Raw genomic sequence first — 23,455 nt, forward strand, 5'->3', positions numbered from 1 at the left:
CCCATCAAATCCATGTTGCTTTGACAACTATGCCTAATTTTGGCAGCATTAAAACACTTTGTTCAACAACCTTTTAAAGAAACCCAAAGAGAAAAAAAACCCTTGTAAAACTGTAAATTATTTTTATGCAGCATACAGCAAGTCCATCTAATCAACTACAAATGGTGCTTAATTACTTTGACTAAAATATGAATCTATCAAATACAGACTCAGTATCTCCCTTGAACAGATAGTTAAGTGCATACAATTTAATGACAGTATCTGAATAGAAAGCATATTTGCATACTGTAATATACATTATTACTTAGCAATTATTAATTGGCATCTCGCCAGACAAGACAAGCTCCTCGGTGTGGGCGGGAGGGGATGTAGCTAATTTAAGTCTGTAAGAGACTCATCAAATTTGGCATGATCACATAATTTACTAAATGGTTATTGATTTCACTCAAGCTGTATCAGCAGCAAAATACCTTTCAGTTAACAGTGATAACACCGGTAAACTTTGTCTTTAAAGGTGCTGACGCAGAAGAACCTCGGTTCAAAGCTATGTTCCTTTGTTAAGAAAGGCACGGTGGCATACGACGGGATGTGCTGCAGTTTTCCCTAATCCTATGAATCTTGCTTAGAAAAATACACTTCCAGCTTATATTTACATACTGAGATAAAGTTTTCCAGAGTGATATGTAATTCATGCGTTTTCCATGTCATGTGTATTAATGTGTTTTCCATTGCCCCCATTTCCTTATTTATGTTTGTTATTATGAGACGTGCTGTCAAATTTTCTGGAATGATTTGATATAGCCCTTGGCACGTACATTTGTGCTGCACCACATGGTGTATCTTTCTGTGTGCATGTGTGTGTGTGTGTCCTAGTTTAGCTTGCCTCACAGGTTGTTAAACAGGCGATTAGGTTCACAAGGCAACACCTTTTAAACTTTGACAACTGCATTTTCGTGGGTTTAAATAGAGTACCAGTGTGCTGCATATAACAGTGTATGGGTGCATTAGCGTACAAGTGTGGATGAGTGCACAGAGTATATACTTGTCTGTGTGCTAAAATCTACCTACCTGAACATATAGCATACTAAAAGGGAACCATTTGTTGACTTTTAACTGGGGCTGCAAAGTGCAAGCTTTGCAGTGCAAGTTTTACTAATGGATTATTTATGTTAAGCATCAACAGTAAACTATTAAGAGGTACATTTTCCATAAAAGCTCTATTTTCCAACTTTTCAGCGATCCTTACTATTCAGTTAATATATCATAGTAAAGTATGTGGGAAAACAGCAGAGGTTTAAAGTGAGCAGAAACACATTTCTGGTACGTTCAGTTTAATGAGTTATCAAAATTTAATTTAATATATAATAACAAATAGCCAGTTAATTTTCCATGTGCTGAAGTCCGATCACCCTTCAAGCCTTAAAGAGAGGCAACAAATTGTAAAGTAATATCCCACCTTTGCACACAACACACATCTTTTTGCTGCTTCTTATGTCTGTCATTTTTCATGCCGCTGATATCAGTCAATATTCCGGAAGTCAATACTTCCTCCCACCGACATGCAACTTGTGGGGATAGGTTAATTGGATAATCCAAATTGTCACTAGGTGTGAATGTGCGAATGAATGTGAGTGCGAATGGTTGTCTGTCCCTGTGTGTTAGCCCTGTGACAGACTGGCGACCTGTCCAGGGTGTACCCCGCCTCTCGCCCTATGACAGCTGGGATAGGCTCCAGCGCCCCCCGCGACCCTGAAAAGGATCAGCGGAAGCGAATGGATGGATGGATGGATGATATCAGTGGTCACGTTACCTGAGAAAAACAGAGTAACTTTTTGAAATAACAGGTACATGTTTAAACAGCTCAAGTAATACACTAAACACAGCCTTTTTCTGTTCACCTTGGCACATAGTCAGTGTGGCTAGCTAGTGGCATAGCTGCTGTATTTTCCAAAGAGGGAAAAAATTGTTAATATCACCTCACTGTAAGAAAGAGAGGACGAGCGAGGTAGATTAGACATTACTTCTAAGATAAGGACTGCTCAGTGTGAGATTTGATACCTGAAACCTGAAAGTTAAGTTTCCTTTTTTAAATGTAATTAATCAGAAACTGATCCGATCTGTACATGATTACTGAATTTAACTGGCCACTGTATAATGTGAAATGACTGAAAAACAAACTGAAATATGATAACTGCAAAACGCCAGATGCTTTAAACATAAGTTTGAGTTTTAGTGGTCCAGGTCTGACTGTAAGAGGATGATGCTCTTTAGCAGCACTAGCTAAATTTCACCTTTGCACTAGAGTTATAAAAAACAACTTTAATAGCTCACATAACCTCCACTTATAAATTTAGAAGGCAGCTGGCAAATCTAGAGCAGCAAACCTCAGATACAGGAACAACACGCGTCACCTGGTCACAGCGTGTCCACAAATGAAAGAAAGCTACTGCAAAATAATCAGTTTAGGTGTCATTTTTCTTTATGCACTGCTACACTGGATCCTGGTTGGACTAATGTAGTCTTAACCTTTCTTTCTGGTCTCAGCAAGAATGACTTTAGTCTTTAACTTAAAATATTTGTTAGTAAGTTAAAATGTAGTTTGTAACATATGCCGTTAAGTTACTCAATGTCAGTAACACCTCCAAAAGTTGATTCTGTTCATCTGGACGTAGTGTTTTTGTGGGAGAAACGTTTCGTCACTCATTCAAGTGACTTCTTCAGTCTCAGCTGACTGCAGGTTTCCCCAAATCTTATAAACAGTACATTTGCATATTGACTGAAACCAGCCCACTGAAGGAACAATGGGCTGGGAGGTCAGTTCCTTAATCATAATAATGCAAATTCTCATGACCATTGATCAACAACCAATGACCAAAACCCACTGATCAAAACCCACTGATTAAAGACCACTGATCAATGGCCATGAGTACCATTCACAGAGAGTTGGGGAATGGCTGCAATCACAGCATTGTAAGATGGCGAAAGATGGACCCTTAGGCCCCCTCCTCTATTCAGAGATGGTCTTTCCCTTTTCACATAAATGGCTCCTTGACTCCACGCTCAAACCAGCGTTCCTCCCTGTCCAGGATGTGTACATCCTCATCCTTGAAAGAGTGTCCACTGGCCTGTAGTTGTAAATAGACTGCAGAGTCCTGGCCTGACGAGGTAGCTCTTCTGTGTTGTGCCATCCGCTTCACCAGAGGTTGTTTGGTTTCCCCGATGTATAAATCTTGGCAATCCTCCTGGCACTTAACAGCGTACACTATGCTACTCTGTTTGTGTCGGGGGACCCGATCCTTGGGGTGGACCAATTTTTGGCGCAGCGTCTTTTGGGGTTTAAAAGCCACAGAGACCCGGTGTTTAGAAAAAATCAACTGTTCCGATACTCCTGACACATAAGATTGGGGAAACCTGCAGTCAGCTGAGACTGAAGAAGTCACTTGGATGAGTGACGAAACGTTTCTCCCAGAAAACGCTACGTCCAGATGAACAGAATCAACTTTTGGAGATTTATTTTCCTGGATGATTGAGCATGCATCAAGACGAAATGTCAGTAACACATTCTGAATACTTTGGATTACCTGATATATTGTCATGCTTTTTACAACTACATGAATGTACTATTACTGTGTGATTTATTACTTTTACTGAAGGCTACTCACTAGGGTTGGGTATCGTCACTGATTTCTAGAATCTATCCGATTCCGATTCACAAGGTCCCGAATCGATTCAATCCACAATTCGATTCGATTCAAATCGATTTTGAATCAGTCCGATATAAAATTATGATAATTCACCTTTATATGTACTGTCAAAAGAACCCTCTAAGCCTTGTGAATGAATTATATAAATTTCAAAATTAAGAACAGATACTAAAGCAGTTACAATAATGTAATTTTTAATTAACATTAGTATATATTTATTTTCACACATACATTTCAAGTGGATCAGGGATCCAGTGCAAATAGAACACATCTTTTGTAAACATCAGTAAAACCTCAGAGAAATAGTTTTGCTGTTAGTGTCTCACACAGCTTTTCTGAAATCCACTATTGTGTTTTGGAGACACACAGGATAACACAGCGTGTACAAGTGAACTGACAGAAACTGACCAATCAGAAAATGAAAAACTGCCTTTTAAAATACTTCAAAAAATGAAAACATACTGAACAGTATTGTAAAACCTCTGTGAAACTCATGCAATCTAGTCTTATTTATAACTACCCCCTCACTTCTTTGAAACTGCAAGGTTTTTCTGCAAGGAGAGAAGCTGGTCTACATGTTGTGGAGTCAGGCAGCTCCTTTGTGCGGTAACAATGTCACCAGCAGTTGAAAACACTCGTTCAGAAGGAACACTGGTCCCAGGTATGGAAAGATACTGCTTTGCTTGTAGAGCCAAAAGAGGATACTCCCTTTCATGGTCCCTCCACCAGATCAAAGGATCCTCAGAAAGTGCAACAGGCTCATCGATTCACTTCTTCCTTTGCCTTCTGAGTTGGTGTTTTCTGTGGTGCTGTGGTTTTTGTTGAGTAGGCTGGCCCAAGGAGAAAAATTAATGCAGAGTCCTTTGACCTCTTAATTGGAGGGGCATAATCCACTTCATCAACACCACCAAGAGAGATGTCAGGGACAGTTTCCTCAGATGTATCACCATCAGACTGTCGCTGTAGAAAAATGAAAACTTAATTAATAAAGAAATTACTATTTATATTCTAACTCGTGCAAAAAAACAATAATTTTTTGTTTTTGTTTCTGTAACTCACAATAGCTGTGTCCACGTTCTCCAAACCTGCTGCTTCCAACACCAACTGAGAGAATGTGTTGTTACAGGTCTCTTTGGACAAGAATGGCAGGGCCTTAAAGCGAGGATCTAATGCTGATGCAATCTACAGCTTGTCCTTTAGGGCCACATATCTTGAAAAGAGATTTTGCACATTTAACTCAGTTTATCATGTTGGATATACATGTGCATGGTTAAATACACTCATGCAAGATCAGAAACATTAATATACGACTTTGTTTCCATAATTTACATATAAACATCTATAGATAGATAGATATAAAATCAAAAGGCCTATTACTAGACAAGAGGGCTTAACTAGCATTTTTATAATATATTTTTCACTATAGTAAGAATTTTCATGTAATACATGCATCCATACAGTTACACTCATTCATGGCATATACACACAATTCATAAACATACCTTGATTTCAAGCTGTCGTATACAGCAGTCTTGAGGTCTTTAATCAGTGAGGAGTCGTGAGAGACACTGATCCTCTTCTCCAGCAGCTGTCCATGCAGAGGTGCAATGATGGAAAGGGTCGGGAACTTTTCTTCAGACATAACCAATGTGGCTGCTTTCAGCGGCTTCAAAGCTTTCACTATATCTTCTCCATCAGTTATGTCAGCCTCTGTAAGACTACAGAGATTACTGTCACTTCCCTTCACTTCAGGTGAGAGTAGAGCTGCAGAGATTGCTGGTTGTTGCTGTAGGAAGTGTTCCAGCATCTCCAACGTGCTGTTCCATCTGGTCACCCCATCAGTCACCAGCTTATGGGCAGGTAGCTTCAGTATCTTTTGCTTCTCTTTAAGCTTGCGACTTGCAATAGTGCTGCGATGAAAAAAGGATGCTATGCGTCTCACTCGGCCAAGCAGCTGAGCAACAGCTGGAACTTTCAGTCCTGCTTGTGAAGCTAAATTGAATGTGTGGGCCAAACAACCAATGTGCAACCAGCCCGTTATTTCCACAGCTCGCACCATATTTGCAGCATTGTCAGTTACGATGACTGGATTTTTGTTTGTAAGCTCCCATTCTTCGATTGTTTTGAACATAATTTCAGATAAATTAACTGCTGTGTCGCTTGCTTCAGTGGTTCTTGTCTGTAAGGCATGAGACACGAGTCTCCACTCCTGGTCGATATGGTGTGAGGTGATAGTAAGGTGGTTATCTGTTGCTCTGGATGTCCAGCTGTCACAGGTTATAGCGACTCTCTCTGCTGACTTGAGTGAGGCTGTAACATCGTGTTTCACTTTTTCATACATGTTTGGGATTACCACTTCACTCAAATGTTTACGTGTTGGTAAAACATAGCGTGGTTCTAGCGTATTAATGAGGTTTTGGAAGCCATCATTTTCAACAACGCTGTATGGACGTATATCTTTACATATGATATACGTGATGCACACCTTCGATGCTTGTTTCCTGCGGGGGAACACGGCGGGTCTGTGTGCCGCGCTGGAATGGTAGCGCTGTGCAGGGCAGCTGCTGTGTTCGCTTCGGATTACTCCTCACCCCCCACCCAATCCTGTGGCTTGTCATGTCTTTCACAAAGTGGTGCTGTGGACATTTATGTGCTTTTTGTGCAGAGGAGTTTTTTTGTTTCCTGTTCTCATGCAGTCCTACCATGGAAGCACAGCATGAGTAGAGGTCTCTTTTTTTCCTCTTGTACTTTCCCATTGTAGTGTATATTTCAGTGTTTTTCTGTAATGCTGCCGATCTCCGACTTGTATCCCCATGTAATGTCTGTGTTGTGTGTGTAAGGTCGGGGGGGTCCCATTTCGCTGCAGGGCAACCTGCATGTGGCGAATAAAGCTTTGATTGATTGATTGATTGATTGATTGATTGATTGAAAGTTGCAACAGACTGGGTTATTTTTTGGGCACGTGGAGAAGTGGATGCCAACTTCACTGCAAATGCCTTTTTGAGTGACCGTTGCTTGGTGTCGGACGTTTTTGCTAGCGGGATATCTGGATGATGCCTCGTTAAATGATTTCTGAGATTTGTGGTATTTCCACAGTGCTTTACCTGCATTTTGCACATCTTACATACGGCTTTGCTTTTGTCCGGCTCTTCACTGTCTTCACAGTTCTTAAATCCAAAGTGTTGCCAGACATCTGCCTTTAGGCTCGGTGGCACATTCACGGGAGTAGCTATGAAGGTTCATGCGTCCAGGTCACTTAACTCTCGCGTGACTTCCTCATGTTAACTGCTTGCAAGTTTCATACGCGGCAAACTACATATGTATAAAAAAACAATCGATTTCAGGATTTAATGAATCGATATTGTTTTATTCCAGTTAGAATCGATTTTTTAAACCCACCCCTACTACTGACCACCAAGCTAACATTGTTAGCTGGCATTAGCTGAGGTTAGTTCATAGACCGCAGACTGTTAGACTTGATGGATAGCATTAACAACCTGCTAGCTGCAAATAATCAAGGGCAGTTCTGAAAGAAATAAAAACTAGATTTTTAAATCTTAATATAAAATGAGTAACAGTAGGCTGCACTTTTTGCAGTGATCTGGTATAGAAAACTATTTCTGTAATTATCAGTAATATGTTTTCTTTCTGTCTGCTTTAAGAACAGCACATGATTATTTGAGCTGGCAGGTTGTAATGCAGCCTTTAGTAATAGTAAAAAATCACACAGCAATAGTACATCGAAGATACTGAAGTGGCACATTACCCAGGTAGCTACCACAACTAAAACAAGATAGTTGCAGTAGGCTAATGTTAGTTGTTTTTTTTTAAAAGAACGTACTTCCAGATGTTTCTTTAGGGTTGGAGCTTTTTGGCGCTGAGACCAGCATGGTTGCTGGCAAACAGAGTTTGCATTGCACTGTCAAATTTCGCCCATCCCTTTCTTCTTTAAATGTGAAGTGATGTCGGAATTTCCAACTAAAAAATGCATCCCTGCCCGTGCACTGCTGGCTCTGTTGTGCACGGTCCATTGTGTAACTAGCGCCACCAACATTAACAGGAGGTTTACATTAGAGCCTCTTATTGTGTGTTTTGTTTGGATTTCCAGCAGTGCGTTTAATTATCAAAATTAGAGAGGGGATGGACAGGGGATAGCCTAAACTATGAAACAGGAAAAGCTTGCAGTGTAATCCATCTATTCCAACTATATTCTAATTATCACCTATTTAAGCAGTAACTGTAATGGAATACATATTTTGTATTTTTAATACGTAAGGCCAGTACATGTATTCCATTACTCCCCAACCCTGCTTATCCATTATTATCATCATCAACAAGTATTTTGATGAAGGTAAGCGATAACTGAGCCAGCTGTATTGAACAGTGGTGGATGACACCTGCTCAGATGAAACGACGTCCAGATTTTGTTGTATTCACTAAAGAAGTCCAAAGAATTTTTCTCTATTTTACTGGAAAATGGGATTTACATCAAAACAAGTTGCGAATTTCACTCGGAAAGTTCTTTCTATAATATTGTTCAGCTGCAGAGTTCTAAACTTTCAAATATGCCAACATGGTCTTACCTATGGGAGTCATTTACATTTTTTACATGCCTCCTCGGTCTGACTGTTAGGGGCAAGATGTCCTTAATGCACTGAATGCTGCAGTATCAGTCAACAGGAGATAATGGCACCACTCTTCATACATACAATGTCAACGTAAGGAGATTGGAGGGATGGAATTGTTGGTTAGATTCAGGCACTAAAAACAACTTTAGTGCCAACTTGTTTTGGGTTATTGAGATGTACCTTCGCAACAGTAACCCTACATGTTTAAAAATGATGATTGAGCGAGTGAGAGTACCATCTCGTTTTTTCCATTATCTGCCAAAAACCACCAAATAACACCTTTTCCATGAATGAAAAATATGCTGAAGTTTAATGAAAGTAGTAGCATTAGGCCTTGAATTAAATATGTCATTTATAAACAACAGCAGAAGAGGTGCCCTTCTTTTTTCCTCATTTTATTCCTTTCATGTATATGGCTCTTATAATATCACACTCTAAGACCCAGCTGCCACGATTACAGCAGTTGCCTTTCAAAGATGAAACCTTCTTCATTTAACCAATTAACCAGCAACCGTTTAATGTGATTTAACAAATGGTGCAAGCCTACAAAAAGCAGCAGCATCCATGGCACATTTAGCTGGTTTTGTGCCTGTGGAAAAGGCAGCTTGTTAAATACCATAGAAAACAATATTAAAGGTTTAAGATTTTTTATTTAAGATACAAATCTTAGCAACATTTATATTGAAATTTGCAACACAGTGTTTTGTTAGGGCTGTTTTCCTAATGCTGAAAATGTATTTCTTTACTAATGGTAGTAAGGATTTTAAAGGACATCATGTAACTTCTGAAAGAAAACCTTGAATCTCCAGTTTCACTCTCTCTTTTCTTAATATGTATATATATATATATACAGTGGGGCAAAAAAGTATTTAGTCAGCCACCGATTGTGCAAGTTCACCGAGTGTGCAAAATCAGGGTGGAAAATAAGTATTTGGTCACCTCAAACAAGGAAAATCCCTGGCTCTCACAGACCTGTAACGTCTTCTGTAAGAAGCTTTTCTGTCCCCCACTCGTTACCTGTATGAATGGCACCTGTTTGACCTCATCATCTGTATAAAAGACACCTGTCCACAGCCTCAACCAGTCAGACTCCAAACTCCGCCATGGCCAAGACCAAAGAGCTTTCGAAGGACACCAGGAAAAGAATTGTAGACCTGCACCAGACTGGGAAGAGTGAATCTACAATAGGCAAGCAGCTTGGTGTGAAAAAATCAACTGTGGGAGCAATCATCAGAAAATGGAAGACATACAAGACCACTGATAATCTCCCTCGATCTGGGGCTCCACGCAAGATCTCATCCCGTGGGGTCAAAATGATCATGAGAACGGTGAGCAAAGATCCCAGAACCACACGGGGGGACCTGGTGAATGACCTGCAGAGAGCTGGGACCAAAGTAACAAAGGTCACCATCAGTAACACACTACAACGGCAGGGAATCAAATCCCGCAGTGCCAGACGTGTTCCGCTGCTGAAGCCAGTGCATGTCCAGGCCCGTCTGAAGTTTGCCAGAGAGCACATGGATGATACAGCAGAGGATTGGGAGAATGTCATGTGGTCAGATGAAACCAAAGTAGAACTTTTTGGTATAAACTCAACTCGTTGTGTTTGGAGGAAGAAGAATACTGAGTTGCATCCCAAGAACACCATACCTACTGTGAAGCATGGGGGTGGAAACATCATGCTATGGGGCTGTTTTTCTGCCAAGGGGACAGGACGACTGATCCGTGTTAAGGACAGAATGAATGGGGCCAAGTATCGTGAGATTTTGAGCCAAAACCTCCTTCCATCAGTGAGAACTTTGAAGATGAAACGAGGCTGGGTCTTCCAACATGACAATGATCCAAAACACACCGCCCGGGCAACAAAGGAGTGGCTCCGTAAGAAGCATTTGAAAGTCCTGGAGTGGCCTAGCCAGTCTCCAGACCTCAACCCCATAGAAAATCTGTGGCGGGAGTTGAAAGTCCGTGTTGCTTGGCGACAGCCCCAAAACATCACTGCTCTTGAGAAGATCTGCATGGAGGAATGGGCCAAAATACCAGCTACTGTGTGTGCAAACCTGGTAAAGACCTATAGTAAACGTTTGACCTCTGTTATTGCCAACAAAGGTTATGTTACAAAGTATTGAGTTGTATTTTTGTTATTGACCAAATACTTATTTTCCACCCTGATTTACGAATAAATTCTTTACAAATCCTACCATGTGAATTCATGGATTTTTTTTTCACATTCTGTCTCTCACAGTTGAAGTGTACCTCTGGTGCAAATTACTGACCTCTGTCATCATTTTAAGTGGGGGAACTTGCACAATCGGTGGCTGACTAAATACTTTTTTGCCCCACTGTATAAATCACCCAGCACGCCCATGCGGGCGGTTTATCCTTCAAGCTCGGGTCCTCTACCAGAGGCCTGGGAGCTTGAGGGTCCTGCGCAGTATCTTAGCTGTTCCCAGGACTGCGCTCTTCTGGACAGAGATCTCCGATGTTATTCCCGGGGTCTGCTGGAGCCACTCGCCTAGCTTGGGAGTCACCGCACCTAGTGCTCCGATTACCACGGGGACCACCGTTACCTTCACCCTCCACATCCTCTCGAGCTCTTCTCTGAGCCCTTGGTATTTCTCCAGCTTGTCGTGTTCCTTCTTCCTGATATTGCTGTCATTCAGACCGCTACATCGATCACTACGGCCGTCTTCTTCTGTTTGTCTACCACCACTATGTCCGGTTGGTTAGCCACCACCATTTTGTCTGTCTGTATCTGGAAGTCCCACAGGATCTTAGCTCATATATATATATATATATATATATATATATATATATATATATGGCTCTCTGCTAATCATCTGACAGATATTGAGAAACAGCATGGCTCAGCAGCAACTTATATTTAAAAGCTGCTACTTAAATATGCGATTTGATGTACAGTATGTACAGTCTTGTATGTATCAGTAGAGGCTTTGCTTTGTTGTAGTTATTATTGAAGTGATCCTGCCTGAGAAAGAAAGGCCAGACCTTGGAAAGGTTTAATCAATAGAGGAATGTTCTCAGTAATGAAGTGTGTCAGCTTCTTAACAGGACTAAAACCTTCATCAAGTCAATGAGGAGGGGAGAGTTAAACCTGTGGCCCATCTGAATAATCACGCCGCCTTATTGACTGGCCGCCAGACGAGGCGAATGCCAAACACCGGCGTGGTCAATCACATGGAGAAACACAGACACACAGGCAAAGATTAGAGATTACATCTCAATAAACAAACACAAACAGAACTAAGGCACACATAATCAAATGCCACATGCAACAATCAACACACATAGAAAAGACACACATACAAAACACTACTAAATACTCTCCGTGATATGCATATTTTTCTTCATGGAATGAAACTGCAACTTGAAAGCAAGCAGCTAGTAGTAAAACAATATAACTGAAGGCTAATATGTTTTTTTTTTTTTTTTGATAATGTTAAAAGCTCTTTATCACTAGATGGAGGCTAGATGTCAAGGAACTGTTGATGTCGGTACGTTCTATTATTTATATTTTGACCCTAAAGTTGACACAGCTTGTACTTCACCTTGAAAACAATTGTTAAAAATGTTGTTTCCTTAATTAAAATTTGCCTTCTAAAGAAGAATGTGAAGCAGTTGTGTTGAATTTATATATATTTTTTAAAGTTAGTGCAAAAAGCTATGAGTGATAAAAGGAAAAAAGTATTTCCTATTTTAAAGTATAAGAATTGGTAATTTTGAAACACCTGAGAGTTGCAGTTCTTTTCGGCAGTTGAATCTGTGTTTCTAAGTGATTTTGCAATTGCTATGTTGTTTTTTGGCTCCAGAACAACCCACGACATGGCACTTGCAAAAGTGTTGTCCATCCAGTGATGATCCTTGGAGAGAGAAAGTGCTAGCAAGTTTACTTAGCGAGCTGCATCTATATTAACTATGCAGGTGAAACACACACTCCCATATGCCCCTAAGTGTTACCTATCAGATGAATACACAGTACTTGGGTCATTACTCAAAAAGTGTAATGTATCACACATTGTTTTTTACTTTGCTTTACTCTGTAAAATCACCTGAAATCTATTGTCACTCAATGATCAGCTAACAAAACAAACCTTAGACAACAGACCCATATACTGACACAAATCCTGTTGGGTTTAAGTCAACCCTGCTGGTAAACAGAACCTGTTACTGAAAGCAACCACACAGACACTAGTGTTTACTTGGAGAGCCTTGCTGCGACTCGCCTGTCCAAGCAACTCCGATTCCTTCACATCCGCCTCACTCTTTTATTGACAACAAGCAATTATTCATGAATATGCAATTACAAATACACGTGACATTCTTAAGCAGGCATATCTGAACAACATCAGTGTCTGTATTCTGTGTGTGTGGGTATGTGTAGGTGCATGTGTGTGTGTGTTTCCAGCCATAGACATACGACCTTTCAATGAACTTAAACTGTATGCAGAAAAGCAGAAGTAAGCGTCTTGCTAAACTATAAGAACAGGAACTTGCAATAGGTCATGTCTCAAATACACATTTAAAGGTGTGAACTCTCAAACTTTTAAGAAAACGGAACAGTCTGATTTTCCTGAGACTATTACCAATGTTCTTCTGTTCCCTTTCAGACCGTGTAATATTACCCAACAGTACCTTATTGAATATTTGTTTCATCCCCCCATCATACGCTGCTACTCCCTTTATTCTATTGCACAATACTACGTCACTTTCTAGAATCACCTGCACTGATAGTTAAGTTATTTATTCTCCAGGATATAGTTATACATATTACTTTGTTAGAGTTATTTGATACTATGTCTTGCACTATCTTACTGTATATTACTGTATACTACTATTCTTATTGTATACATTGTATATCTTATTCATCTGTTCCTCTGTCTCTCCTGCTGCTTTGAGCATGTACATGACAAAAGAATTTCCCTCGGGATAAATAAAGTTATTCTTATTCTTATTCTTCAAATGCTATAATGGAATTATAACGTCGAGACTGCTTCCGCTCATCTCATGGTACACAAGTGCACACAGACCTAATAAGGATAGGATACGTTTATCAGCATACAAATGATTAAATATTTCTAAGCATAAATGACAATTTAAATGATTAATTCTGACAAATCCCTACCCTAATAAGTACACAAATGAAATATTTCTTTTAGTTTATATGCATGAACACAACGCTGATAACACAAAGCAAAGTTCAAAAACACAACAAAGATACTTCTAAGTGCCACATAAACATGTAGAAATGGAAGCTGCAAGCCTGACTGCTTTGATACCTGTTAAAGATCAGACTGCTGGCCTCGAGTCTGCAAATACTCATCTTTATCATCCCTCTGGGTTCTTAACTAGCTTTCTAATTTAAGTAACAACACTAGTGAAACTGCCATGTAATAACTGAATTTAGTATGGTAGCAACTGTGATTACAATAATATGTTACTTTGTAATGCATTCAACCTAACATTGCTAATACGTTCTAGAATTTCACTTACCAAAACTGAAGTATAAAACATTTTTGGACACTTTAGACCTTGTAGAAATCCATGTTGCCATATAGTTCTAAAATGCTCCAGTTACACAAACACTGTTGATAGGTGCACTCAGTGATTCTAATTAGCTTAGGAGAGACCTTGTCTCTCTACTTGTAATGAAGAAAGAAAATGCTTATTTTTTTATTTTATCAATTTAGTTTTGGTATTTATCTACTGCTGTATGCAAGATTTGTTTGTAGCTATTGAATCCTGTTTTAATAGGTATTTCTTGCTTGGTGTGGCTAGCCTCAAGTGGCTACTGGAGGAACTGTAACTGAAAAAGCCACTACACCCGTGGCTTTGGACAGGATGATGTATATGTGCTTGAACCAACAAGAGTTACAGTGTGTGTGTGCGTGTGTGATAATGTAAGAACACGTCACCCGGTGCACCAGAACAGTGTAGGTCAACGATGCATTTCTTGATAATTTTTGGAGATTAATAGAGTTCTATAAAGAAGAGAAACAGAATCTCGATCTGAGGATTTGTACGCAAAGAAATATATAAATGGCTGGCCTTGTTCTGAGTTGGTATTGGCTTTGCTACTTATTTAGCTCTCCAGTGTTTTCTGTGATATCTTTTTCACAACAAATTCAATATTATCATAAGTAAAATGGGTTTATGACCCCCACTCAAATTAAAGAAGAAAATGAACCGTCTCTTAAAAGAAGCTGTTTGTGACAAAACCTCTAACACAGCTGCTACAGAAGGTGCTTCATGACACGGAAGCTTTAATCCCCTACTGTAAATTCACATAGATAAACATACACCCAAGATTGTGAACAGTGAATAATAACACCAACTGATCTGCATATGAAAACAGTGTGGCACATAAGCTCTCACTTTCTCGGCATGCAGTGTGCGGGTGCATGCACGCTCTTTCTCCCTTTCTCTTGCTTATCCACACATCCAGAAAAGCTGGTCATCACTCCCTCTGTCTTCACTCATCTTTCACCACCCTCCCTCTCTTTCTCCTCTCCCTGTCTTTCATTGATCTCTCTCTCTCATTGGACTCATCACTCTGCATTCTCTGAAGACAAAGAGCAACCGCAGGATGACAATCACATTAGAGCGCACAATCTATTTATGGCTTTGCTTCATATTTCAACTCTAGTCTCTCTCTCTTTTTCATGCACACACGCACACACACATGCGCGCTCACACTCTTTTCCTCTCTCTCTTTTCTCTCGTACTCTGTGATAATATAAACGCAGGGTTTTTAGTGGTAATGAGTTTTTAATGAAAAATGAATTATTTACAGTGGCTGGAGGACAGAAGATAAAAAAGAAGAGCAGGTGATATCAAAGCTGTGAAAATAATGCTGCAGTAAAGTTTATCAGAGTTTACTTTGGGTATGCTGATGACTAGATTAGAAATAGATTACTCTGGTATAATAGATTGATTAAAAAAACACATTTTTAATTGATTTGGCTGACTCGAGTTCGTGTAGTCTTTAGTGAAGTTAACTGCTGAGCAGTTAAGTCACTCGGAGGAGATTGATTGCCTCTGACAGTTTCAGAATGTAGTGTACAGCCTTGCTCAGGAGACATCACAGGTGCCAGTGTGATATGAGGTGCCAGCCAGCTAAATGCCTGTCTCTCTGATGTGGTGAAGCCTGAAGGCCGTCGTGTTGCTGCCAGCATTTTTACTTTCATTTTTTATTAAAATGTTTTAAGCATCATACAAGCCCTCTAAGACCAAAACTTTAATAGGGATTTTCATCCAAATAGGTCATTTAGGATGAATGTCAAATATCAGTTGTGCAACGTAAATTTCAGCTCATACATTTTTTGGGGGTGTAATAACACACATATATATATATATATATATATATATATATATATATATATATATATATATATATATATATATATATATATATATAATAAATATATTATTATAGATATTAATAATAATTTATTAAAATATCTATTTCAACATACATTTTGTTTTTAGGCACAAGTTAAATCCTAGCAATTGGTAAACAGTGTATTTGATTTCAAAATATCATGGCTTAATCACACTAGGATGAATGTAGGACAGCAACCTCCGTGCGACTAGGTAAAACGACTGGTTGTCTGGTGACTGCATTGAATTTTTTGCATTTGGTGACAGATTGCAGCTGCAACTTTAGCAGTCAGTTTGCTTAGTGTGAGTAGTCACACACCTGGTCACTGTCTTCAAAGCCACCATTTCAAAGGAAATCCCACATGATTGCGATCATTTTTGTCTTCCTGCAGCCTCCAGCCACTGTTTGTTTTTTTTTCTCCTTATCTTTCCTCATGTGGTGCATTTTCCATTGTTATACCTCTCTGACCTGTCTTCCCCATGTGATGTTTTTGTGTAATGTATGTATGGTCGGAGGGTAAGATGGCGCCGCCATTGCGTGCAATAGGTCGGCAGCCTTAACATGAAATTTCCCACTCGTGGGACTAATAAAGGTTTATCTTAAATCTTAAATCTTTCCTCATTGCGACCATGGCATTAATTATGTCTGCTCTCACTGACATCATGCGGAGCCAAGATGATGTGAACAAAAGATAAATACATTTTTGGCTCTCATGGATTACTTACTTACATATGCATGGCAGATAGCTGCCCTTCCCTGAGCCAGATTCTGCTGGAAGTTTCTTCCTGTTACCAAGGAGTTTCTCCTTCCCACTGTCGCCAAGTGCTTGATTATAACTGTTGGGATCTTTACCTTGCAATATAACGTAACTTGAGATGACTGTTGTTGTAACTTGACACAATTCATATAAAATTGAATTGAGTTTAACATGAGTATCCACCTTTCACTTATAAGTAGCAACACACATGAGAAATCATAACCCCCCCCCTCCCCCCACCGCCACACCCCCACCCAATTGGGGGTATTACCATCATCTTCAGCCTTCACACACACATCACTACTTCAGTGAACTGTTACTGTGCTAATACCTGAACAAAGCCTTGCTGAAAGAGGAGTTGTTTTTTTAATAACTCCTTTAAAAAACGAAAAGCTTAAGAGAGAGAGAAACATTATTCCAGTAAACACAAAGTCAAGGTCAGAATTTGTGCAGCTTTAAACTTTCGTCTTCTCCACAGCTGTGCACTGAGGTCTTGACTACTGATAATAGTTCTTTCGTTGTGAGAGTAAAGGACAAATTGTTCAGCATTTTCCTCTTTTTGGCTTTTGGCTTTCCCAACTCAAACTTGTGCCCTCACCGCCCCATTGACTCAGCTTTGCTGTAACCTGCGGCCTATTCTGTGTTAGGGCTCAGACTTGATCTTTATTCAAGTTCACAAGCTTTAGTTCCTCCACCCCTGAGTTCAAAAGGGAGAACCACGAGGGGAGATGAAGGATGGAAGTGTAGAGGGGACGCGCAGTGTGTGGTCCATCGCTGAATGAGGAAGAGAGGGTGGGTGAACTTTTGGAGATTTGCAAAGTTCAATAGCATGTTCATACCACTCCATTCTTTATTTAAAAACTGCAGGCTCCATCTTCAATGCTGCTGTCCACCTGGATGACATCAAGTGTGGCTAAGTTTTAAAAAAGCATTGAGTGTGAAAAATGTTAAATCACTCATTAAAACCAAAGTGAACACTGCTTCTAGAGTAGATTGTTGCCACACACTTCACATTCCTTTTCTTATATGGAAATGATAAAATTTTTAAGTGTGTATATTTGTTCTCCGCCATGCACACAAGCAGGTTTTCTTCCATTTACATGGACTGTTTCCAAACACTGAAGTATGTATATAGAGCTTTACTTTTTAAGATTGATTACACAACACATGCTCTGGCATTTCAGAATAATCTACTCAGTTGTATAAACAATGCTTTTTTTTATATGCTTGTACTGGATATGTGCTTGATGTATTTTCTTAAGTTTACCATAGGAAACCGGCAAAACTAATTCTATATTTTTCTGACGGTCAATAACTAAATAATTTCTATTGCAATAACCCTCCAAGAACATTTAAACTCATCAGTAGACCACACTGTTAGCCTGTTGTTGCATCCCCCAGGAGGATATTAGTTTTTCCCTTGTGAAATAATGCCTTGTGTTTTGTCTAGGCTCCACCTCCTCTGTCCTGATTGGGTGCTGATGCCTGACTCAACCTAATCGCCAATCAGAGCCCTAAATAATGTCTGTGGAGCTGTGTTTCTGGGCCTTCTGGCCATTTTGATTGCCATTGACTGTAGTCTTATGTGTTTGTGTTCAGATTGCCTGTAGGGGAGCGCTGCCTTTGTTTTGTGATCCATTGTTTTCTCTTGTTAATGTGCTGGTTAGGTAGTAGGTTGTATATTTGTCTTCTCTGGAGTTAGGTAAGTTCCTTTTATCTATTCCTTTCTATTAGGGATGTTTTGTTTGTTATGTTGGCCTTAGTTCTCCATGAAGTTAAATGCCAGTCTGAACCAGAGCTTTAAACTAGCAGGAAGTAAACCTTTAAAAGCTGCCATCTTGACTCCTCATTCACTATTTTAACTTTATGTTAGTCCTTCCTATCCCCTAGGCTAGCCAGGGGAGGTAACACTGGGCAAAATGAACACACGCTGAAATTTATATAGCTGCACTCAGGGACACTCACTAGAATAATAAACACCTACTGGAGTATTCCACAATAAACAGAGGGCTGTAATTGTGACCATCTAAAGCTGCTGAACTGAATTTGATAATTTATCAAACGTTTGTCACGATAAGTTCAGAGGGAAAAAACATCATTTAGCTTACATGTTGCAGGGACTCTGATCTCTGAAGCACTGATAAATCCAGACCCAAAACCAAACCCTAACTCAAGATGGGCTGCCACCCTCGTGGATAAGGTACGATCCCTTCATAAAATTTGAAACCAGCATATTAAGGTTCTTTCTTCAAAATCAATAAAGGATATTCACATAAATAGATGATATTGGTCATTTTGCTTCTTTTCGTAGTAGCTTTGCATATATTTGTGAGGATCTATTTTCTTCGGACACATGTCTGTGCCTGACATTCCCAACATTCGATAACACTTAAAATCATCATTTTCATAATGAATTCACTTTTTTTAAAATTCTACTCTGTGGAAAATGTATGGACTCAAAAGTGTGAAGTGCATGTATGTAATGTGTGTGTGTGTGTGGGGGGGGGGGGGGGGGGGGGGGGGGCATCAGTTCACTGCAGACATGCCATGTGATGATGGTAATGGTAGGAGCAGAGAGTAATGAAGGAATTGATCTCCACTCGGCAGTAAGCGCTTGACATTTCAGCCAAAGCCTTGAGCATCTCACCTCCCCATATACCCCCCCTCCCCCGCGCTTAAATACCTCTCCTCCTTCTTCTTTCTTTCTTTGACCTGTTGTTAACACTCAAGTTCATTCCACTTTCTCTTTTCGCAGTCAACTCTCTCCATACTTTGCCTCCATGTCGTCTCGAACTTTAATCGGTGTCTCTCTCCGTCTGCCTTTATTGTGATAATGTCTTTCGCTCCTGCTCCCCCAGCCTGTCACACTTTCAGGCACACTCCCTTCTTTTCTCTGACTCTGTCGTTGTTCTGTGTTTTCTCATTCAGTCATACACACATACACGCACAAAAGCACACACACACCCCAAGCCACTGGTCCCATGGGTCAGCCCATATTAGCTTACTTGTTAATACTTGGATGGCTCAGGATCAATACTTAATCAACAAATAATGGGATTCCTCAGTCATCCCATATGATCTTTCAATAAAGACTCGAATCTGTCTCGCCCAGACATCCCAGCCACACCCCCCCTCCTCCTCTCCGCTGGGGCATCACCATAGATGAGGAAAGAGTGAGAACGTGAGAGTGAGAGCTCGATCTCGTTCTCACCGAGCAGGTGGAAGGCTAGAGGCAAACTAGACAAATTAGACTTTTGTGTGTGGGCGAATACTTGTGTGTTTATCTAGACAGTGAAAGCGCCATACACACTGAGTGATAAAGGCAACCTTGCATGTCACATTTTAGGAGATTGGCCTAATGGAATTTGATTCCTAATCTGTGTTATTGCAGTTAATACTGTATTAAGACTATTAAACTAAAAAACACTTAAAGTTGGAGTTTAGTGCTTAGAATTGCTGCTACTTTTCAGTTTCTACTTCTTGTTCTTATACAGAAACACTCAGTGGAAGCCTCTGGTGTTGAGACATGAAGCAAAGGCAGAAGTGTGAAAACCTGAAAAGGTCACCTGAGGCTGATTTCAAAAGCAAATCCCAACTCTCAGGCTGTGTGATTTTCCTTTATATGTTTCATTTTTATTGGAGACACAACAGTGCTGTAATTCTAAACATTAGACACAGACAGATGTCCCAACACTAACAGCTGTAGATGTCTATTAGACCCACCTCTGCTAATTCCAGCCACTGACCTGGACTTTATGGTGTTGCTTCCTTATGAAGCAATTATTAGAATTACTAAATAAATATAATAGCCTATTACACGGAAGAAGTTCATGCTTAAGTTTAAGTGAGTGACATCCTGGTATTCTATTGGAAGAGTTGTCTTACAGTGTATATAGTCCATACCTGCAGCTTAGCTGATAACTTTGCAGTTTATCCTCTCATCTAAATGTGTAGTGCCCCTTACAGTTTTGGCCATTTGGGTCACAGTTCAGCCACACAGCCCAGCTTTTTGCTGGTGCAATATTTATGATAAGGAAACATCATCCAGGGAAATATTACTGTTGTAGAGAAGATAGAACATGTTAGTCTATGCTGTCAGAAATCTGAGGCTGTGAGAAGGCCTTCTGATGTGTAATGGGTAGAAGGATGTGTGTTACTAATGCAGTTAATTTTTCTCTGAATATATTAGTAGACAGGGCTTAAATAATGCCTGCACATGCACAGGTATTTTGGTAAACATAGCTTTTGTGTACACGTAACCAACATTTTAGGTCACTGCAAATGGAGCTTTTGAAAAACTCCCTCCAGGGGGAACATTTTCAGAAACTCACATTTACATGTGGACGAGGAGAACAGATATTTTATCTCTCAGTGTCAACGGTGCGTGCTTTTATCTCTTTTGACGTCAGCGTTATTGTTTGTAGGCTTATGATCGGCCAACATTTCTATAAGGTTAGGGTTATATCACCACCTGTTGCTTTGTGCGGTTGCTCTTGATACAGCTTGACGTCTTTTTTTTCTTCCTGTTCTTTCATGTAGACTGAACTATTTTTCAGAACAAAAGCATAAAATCCACATTTTAAAAGAATACCTGTATACGTGTGGATGGAGCCAGACAGCTTGACTTTGTTGGTTTTTAATTAGTTATTTTAGTCGCAGCTTTTCAGCTTTTCCTTCTTGTTGAACTGCAGACCAGGACCTACTGTCTAGAACAGAATCTCAAAGAAACATTTCCATTATCGAAAAATGAGGCAGTATTCAGAGCAAATGGAGCACTTACCCAGTATTTTTATGTTATTCCTGCTAAAATGCTTATTGAGTGTCCAGAAAATAGTGTCTCACAATGGCAGGTGGTTTTCAAAAGCATTCAGAGGACTAAAAATGAAAACAGATCACATTAAACTTGTTTTGCTTGTAACAACAGATTTAGTTCAAAGTCTTCATGAGATACAATGCATTTTTTCTACTCATTCAATGGAAATGATTAGTTAATTAAAGTGTGCATTTCCTACGTGTGGGATATAGACAGCATGTGTCTGCTGCAGAACTAACTTTCAACAGGTTTTTGTAGATCAATATCTAACAACTGTGGCCTAAAGGTATTTTTAAAAGTTGCTATTGTCTTAAAGAAAAGTATGAAAAAACCCACATTCTTGGCAGGGTTTGAACCTCACTGGGACACTGAAATCTAATGAAAAAGTAGCTCGCTAAAGAGCAAATGAAAACAGACTCTCAGACACATCTTGGACATTCAGGCTCTGCTTCACAGAATAAGAAAGTCAAATGAAGTTTAACTTTTCTGTAAAACAGGCAGCTGGAAAAAAAAAACGAAGAGTAACACAAAGTCAAACCAGGAATATTCATTTTTGAATCTATAGCAACTTATTCATTGTGCAAGAAAGCACCTTGGAAGAATCTAGGAGGAAATGAGTATTTTATTTTTGTGGTTACAGGTAAAGGTGAACTTAAAGTTAATGGGGGAAGTGCTTTTTCAAGGCAAGGAAATTTGATGCTTTGAGTTTAACCAACATATTTTTATTGATTTATAGGCAAAGTTCATAAATCTTAAATCACACACTCTAATATACTAGGGTTGTTGTCGTTCCTACGTCATCGTTGGTCCAGGGTCAACATTGCAATTCACCAGTAACGCTGTTTGAGGCGTCTGTTAGCATTAGCCCAGAAGTCAGCTAATGCTCTTTGAAACTATGATTGACCAGTGGTCAATGTGTCCCCTCCAGAGACATGGCAAATATCCATACGATAGTCAAACCTGTCCCATAGTTTTGTGGGCACTGCTGTTGTTATGCCATGTACAGGCAACTTTGTGAAACTCACAAACCCCCTCCTTCAAACTGTACTCGTTTAGGTCATTACTAGTGAACAGTGCGGTATTAAAGCACTCTGAATTCGGATGATTCTTTTTGACACACCCTATATGTCGTATTACCCGCTGACTTTCTCTGAAACACCAGACAACCTTTTTTCAGAGCAAGTTTCGTTCCAAATTCATTGTTTTTCTTAAATGCCACAGATTAGAAGATTTAGCTTTTCACTGTAGTTCTCTCTCAAACTTTTCTCTGTTTGATGTAGCGGTATTATAAGACCTCTTAACCCCTGACCTTTGACGTCCTGCAACCAATCTGCTTGTAATCTTTTAGTATGGATCCTAGAGTGTGTGTTTCTTTTTTTTAAATCTCGCTCACATTGTAAGTTGCTCTGCATAAGCGTGTCAGCTAAATGCCTAAAAAGGAAAAGGAAAATGTAAATGCACTGTACAGAAAGCTGTGTTGCTGTATTAAGTTGAGCAGCCTCCAACATGGGTGCAGCGTGATAAATCCCTGCAGCTTCGCATGCTAAACAGCTTCAACCTGGCTGCAGCCAGCCAGCTCCCTGTAAACAGGCTTTGTGTCACCATTGTCATATCGCAGCGCCATTAATATACATGAGAGTCTGAGGCCTTAAGATGCTTCACAGAGAGCGAGAACACTGGCAGCCTCCTCTCTCCTCTTTGTTACTATCTCTCTTCTTTTCCTCCATCCTTCCTCTACCCTCCTTCATTTGATGTTCTTTTTCACTCCTCCTCCTTTCTTTGGCACTTTTGCTCAGCTCTTATTGCTCGCTCGCTCTATCTTTGCACCTTCTCACTTATTTTTTTTCTTTTCTCATCTGCTTTGCAATTTTAGCATACAGGCAATTTTTTTCTAGACAAATGAAATCAATCACTTTTTCCCTCCCCCCGCTTACCTGTCCCGAGTCTTTATTCTTGCTTTTATACGTGAAAGCTAAATAAATACAATTCATTGATTTTTCTTGTCTAGATGTTAGGAGATTTAGAGGCACATACTTATCAAGTCAGAACTTGAGTCACATGACTTGAAATTACAAATAAAACTTCATCAAACTGAACTTCATTCAGGTTTTTGATTTTTATTGCCTATAGTTGATGATTGAGCTTCCCTATACACAA

At 39.7% G+C, this 23,455-nt stretch overlaps 2 protein-coding genes across 9 annotated transcripts in view; one reads left to right on the plus strand and one right to left on the minus strand.

Annotated features, from left to right (window-relative positions):
• The window catches only part of LOC146504921 (uncharacterized), a 483,966-nt gene that overhangs the window by 320,173 nt on the left and 140,338 nt on the right, over positions 1–23,455 (plus strand). The window lies entirely within an intron of this gene.
• LOC146504926 (E3 SUMO-protein ligase ZBED1-like) lies at positions 3,944–6,045 on the minus strand. Its single transcript, XM_085183542.1, has 4 exons — positions 5,230–6,045; positions 4,732–4,886; positions 4,652–4,664; positions 3,944–4,462 (listed from the first exon to the last, which is right to left on the minus strand). Exons 1-4 carry the CDS (start codon positions 6,043–6,045, stop codon positions 4,229–4,231), a joined length of 1,218 nt encoding a protein of 405 aa, XP_085039668.1. The 3' UTR covers positions 3,944–4,228.

The sequence above is a fragment of the Neolamprologus multifasciatus genome, chromosome 13, assembly GCF_963576455.1.
Source record: "Neolamprologus multifasciatus chromosome 13, fNeoMul1.2, whole genome shotgun sequence".
Classification (NCBI taxonomy): Eukaryota; Metazoa; Chordata; class Actinopteri; order Cichliformes; family Cichlidae; genus Neolamprologus; species Neolamprologus multifasciatus.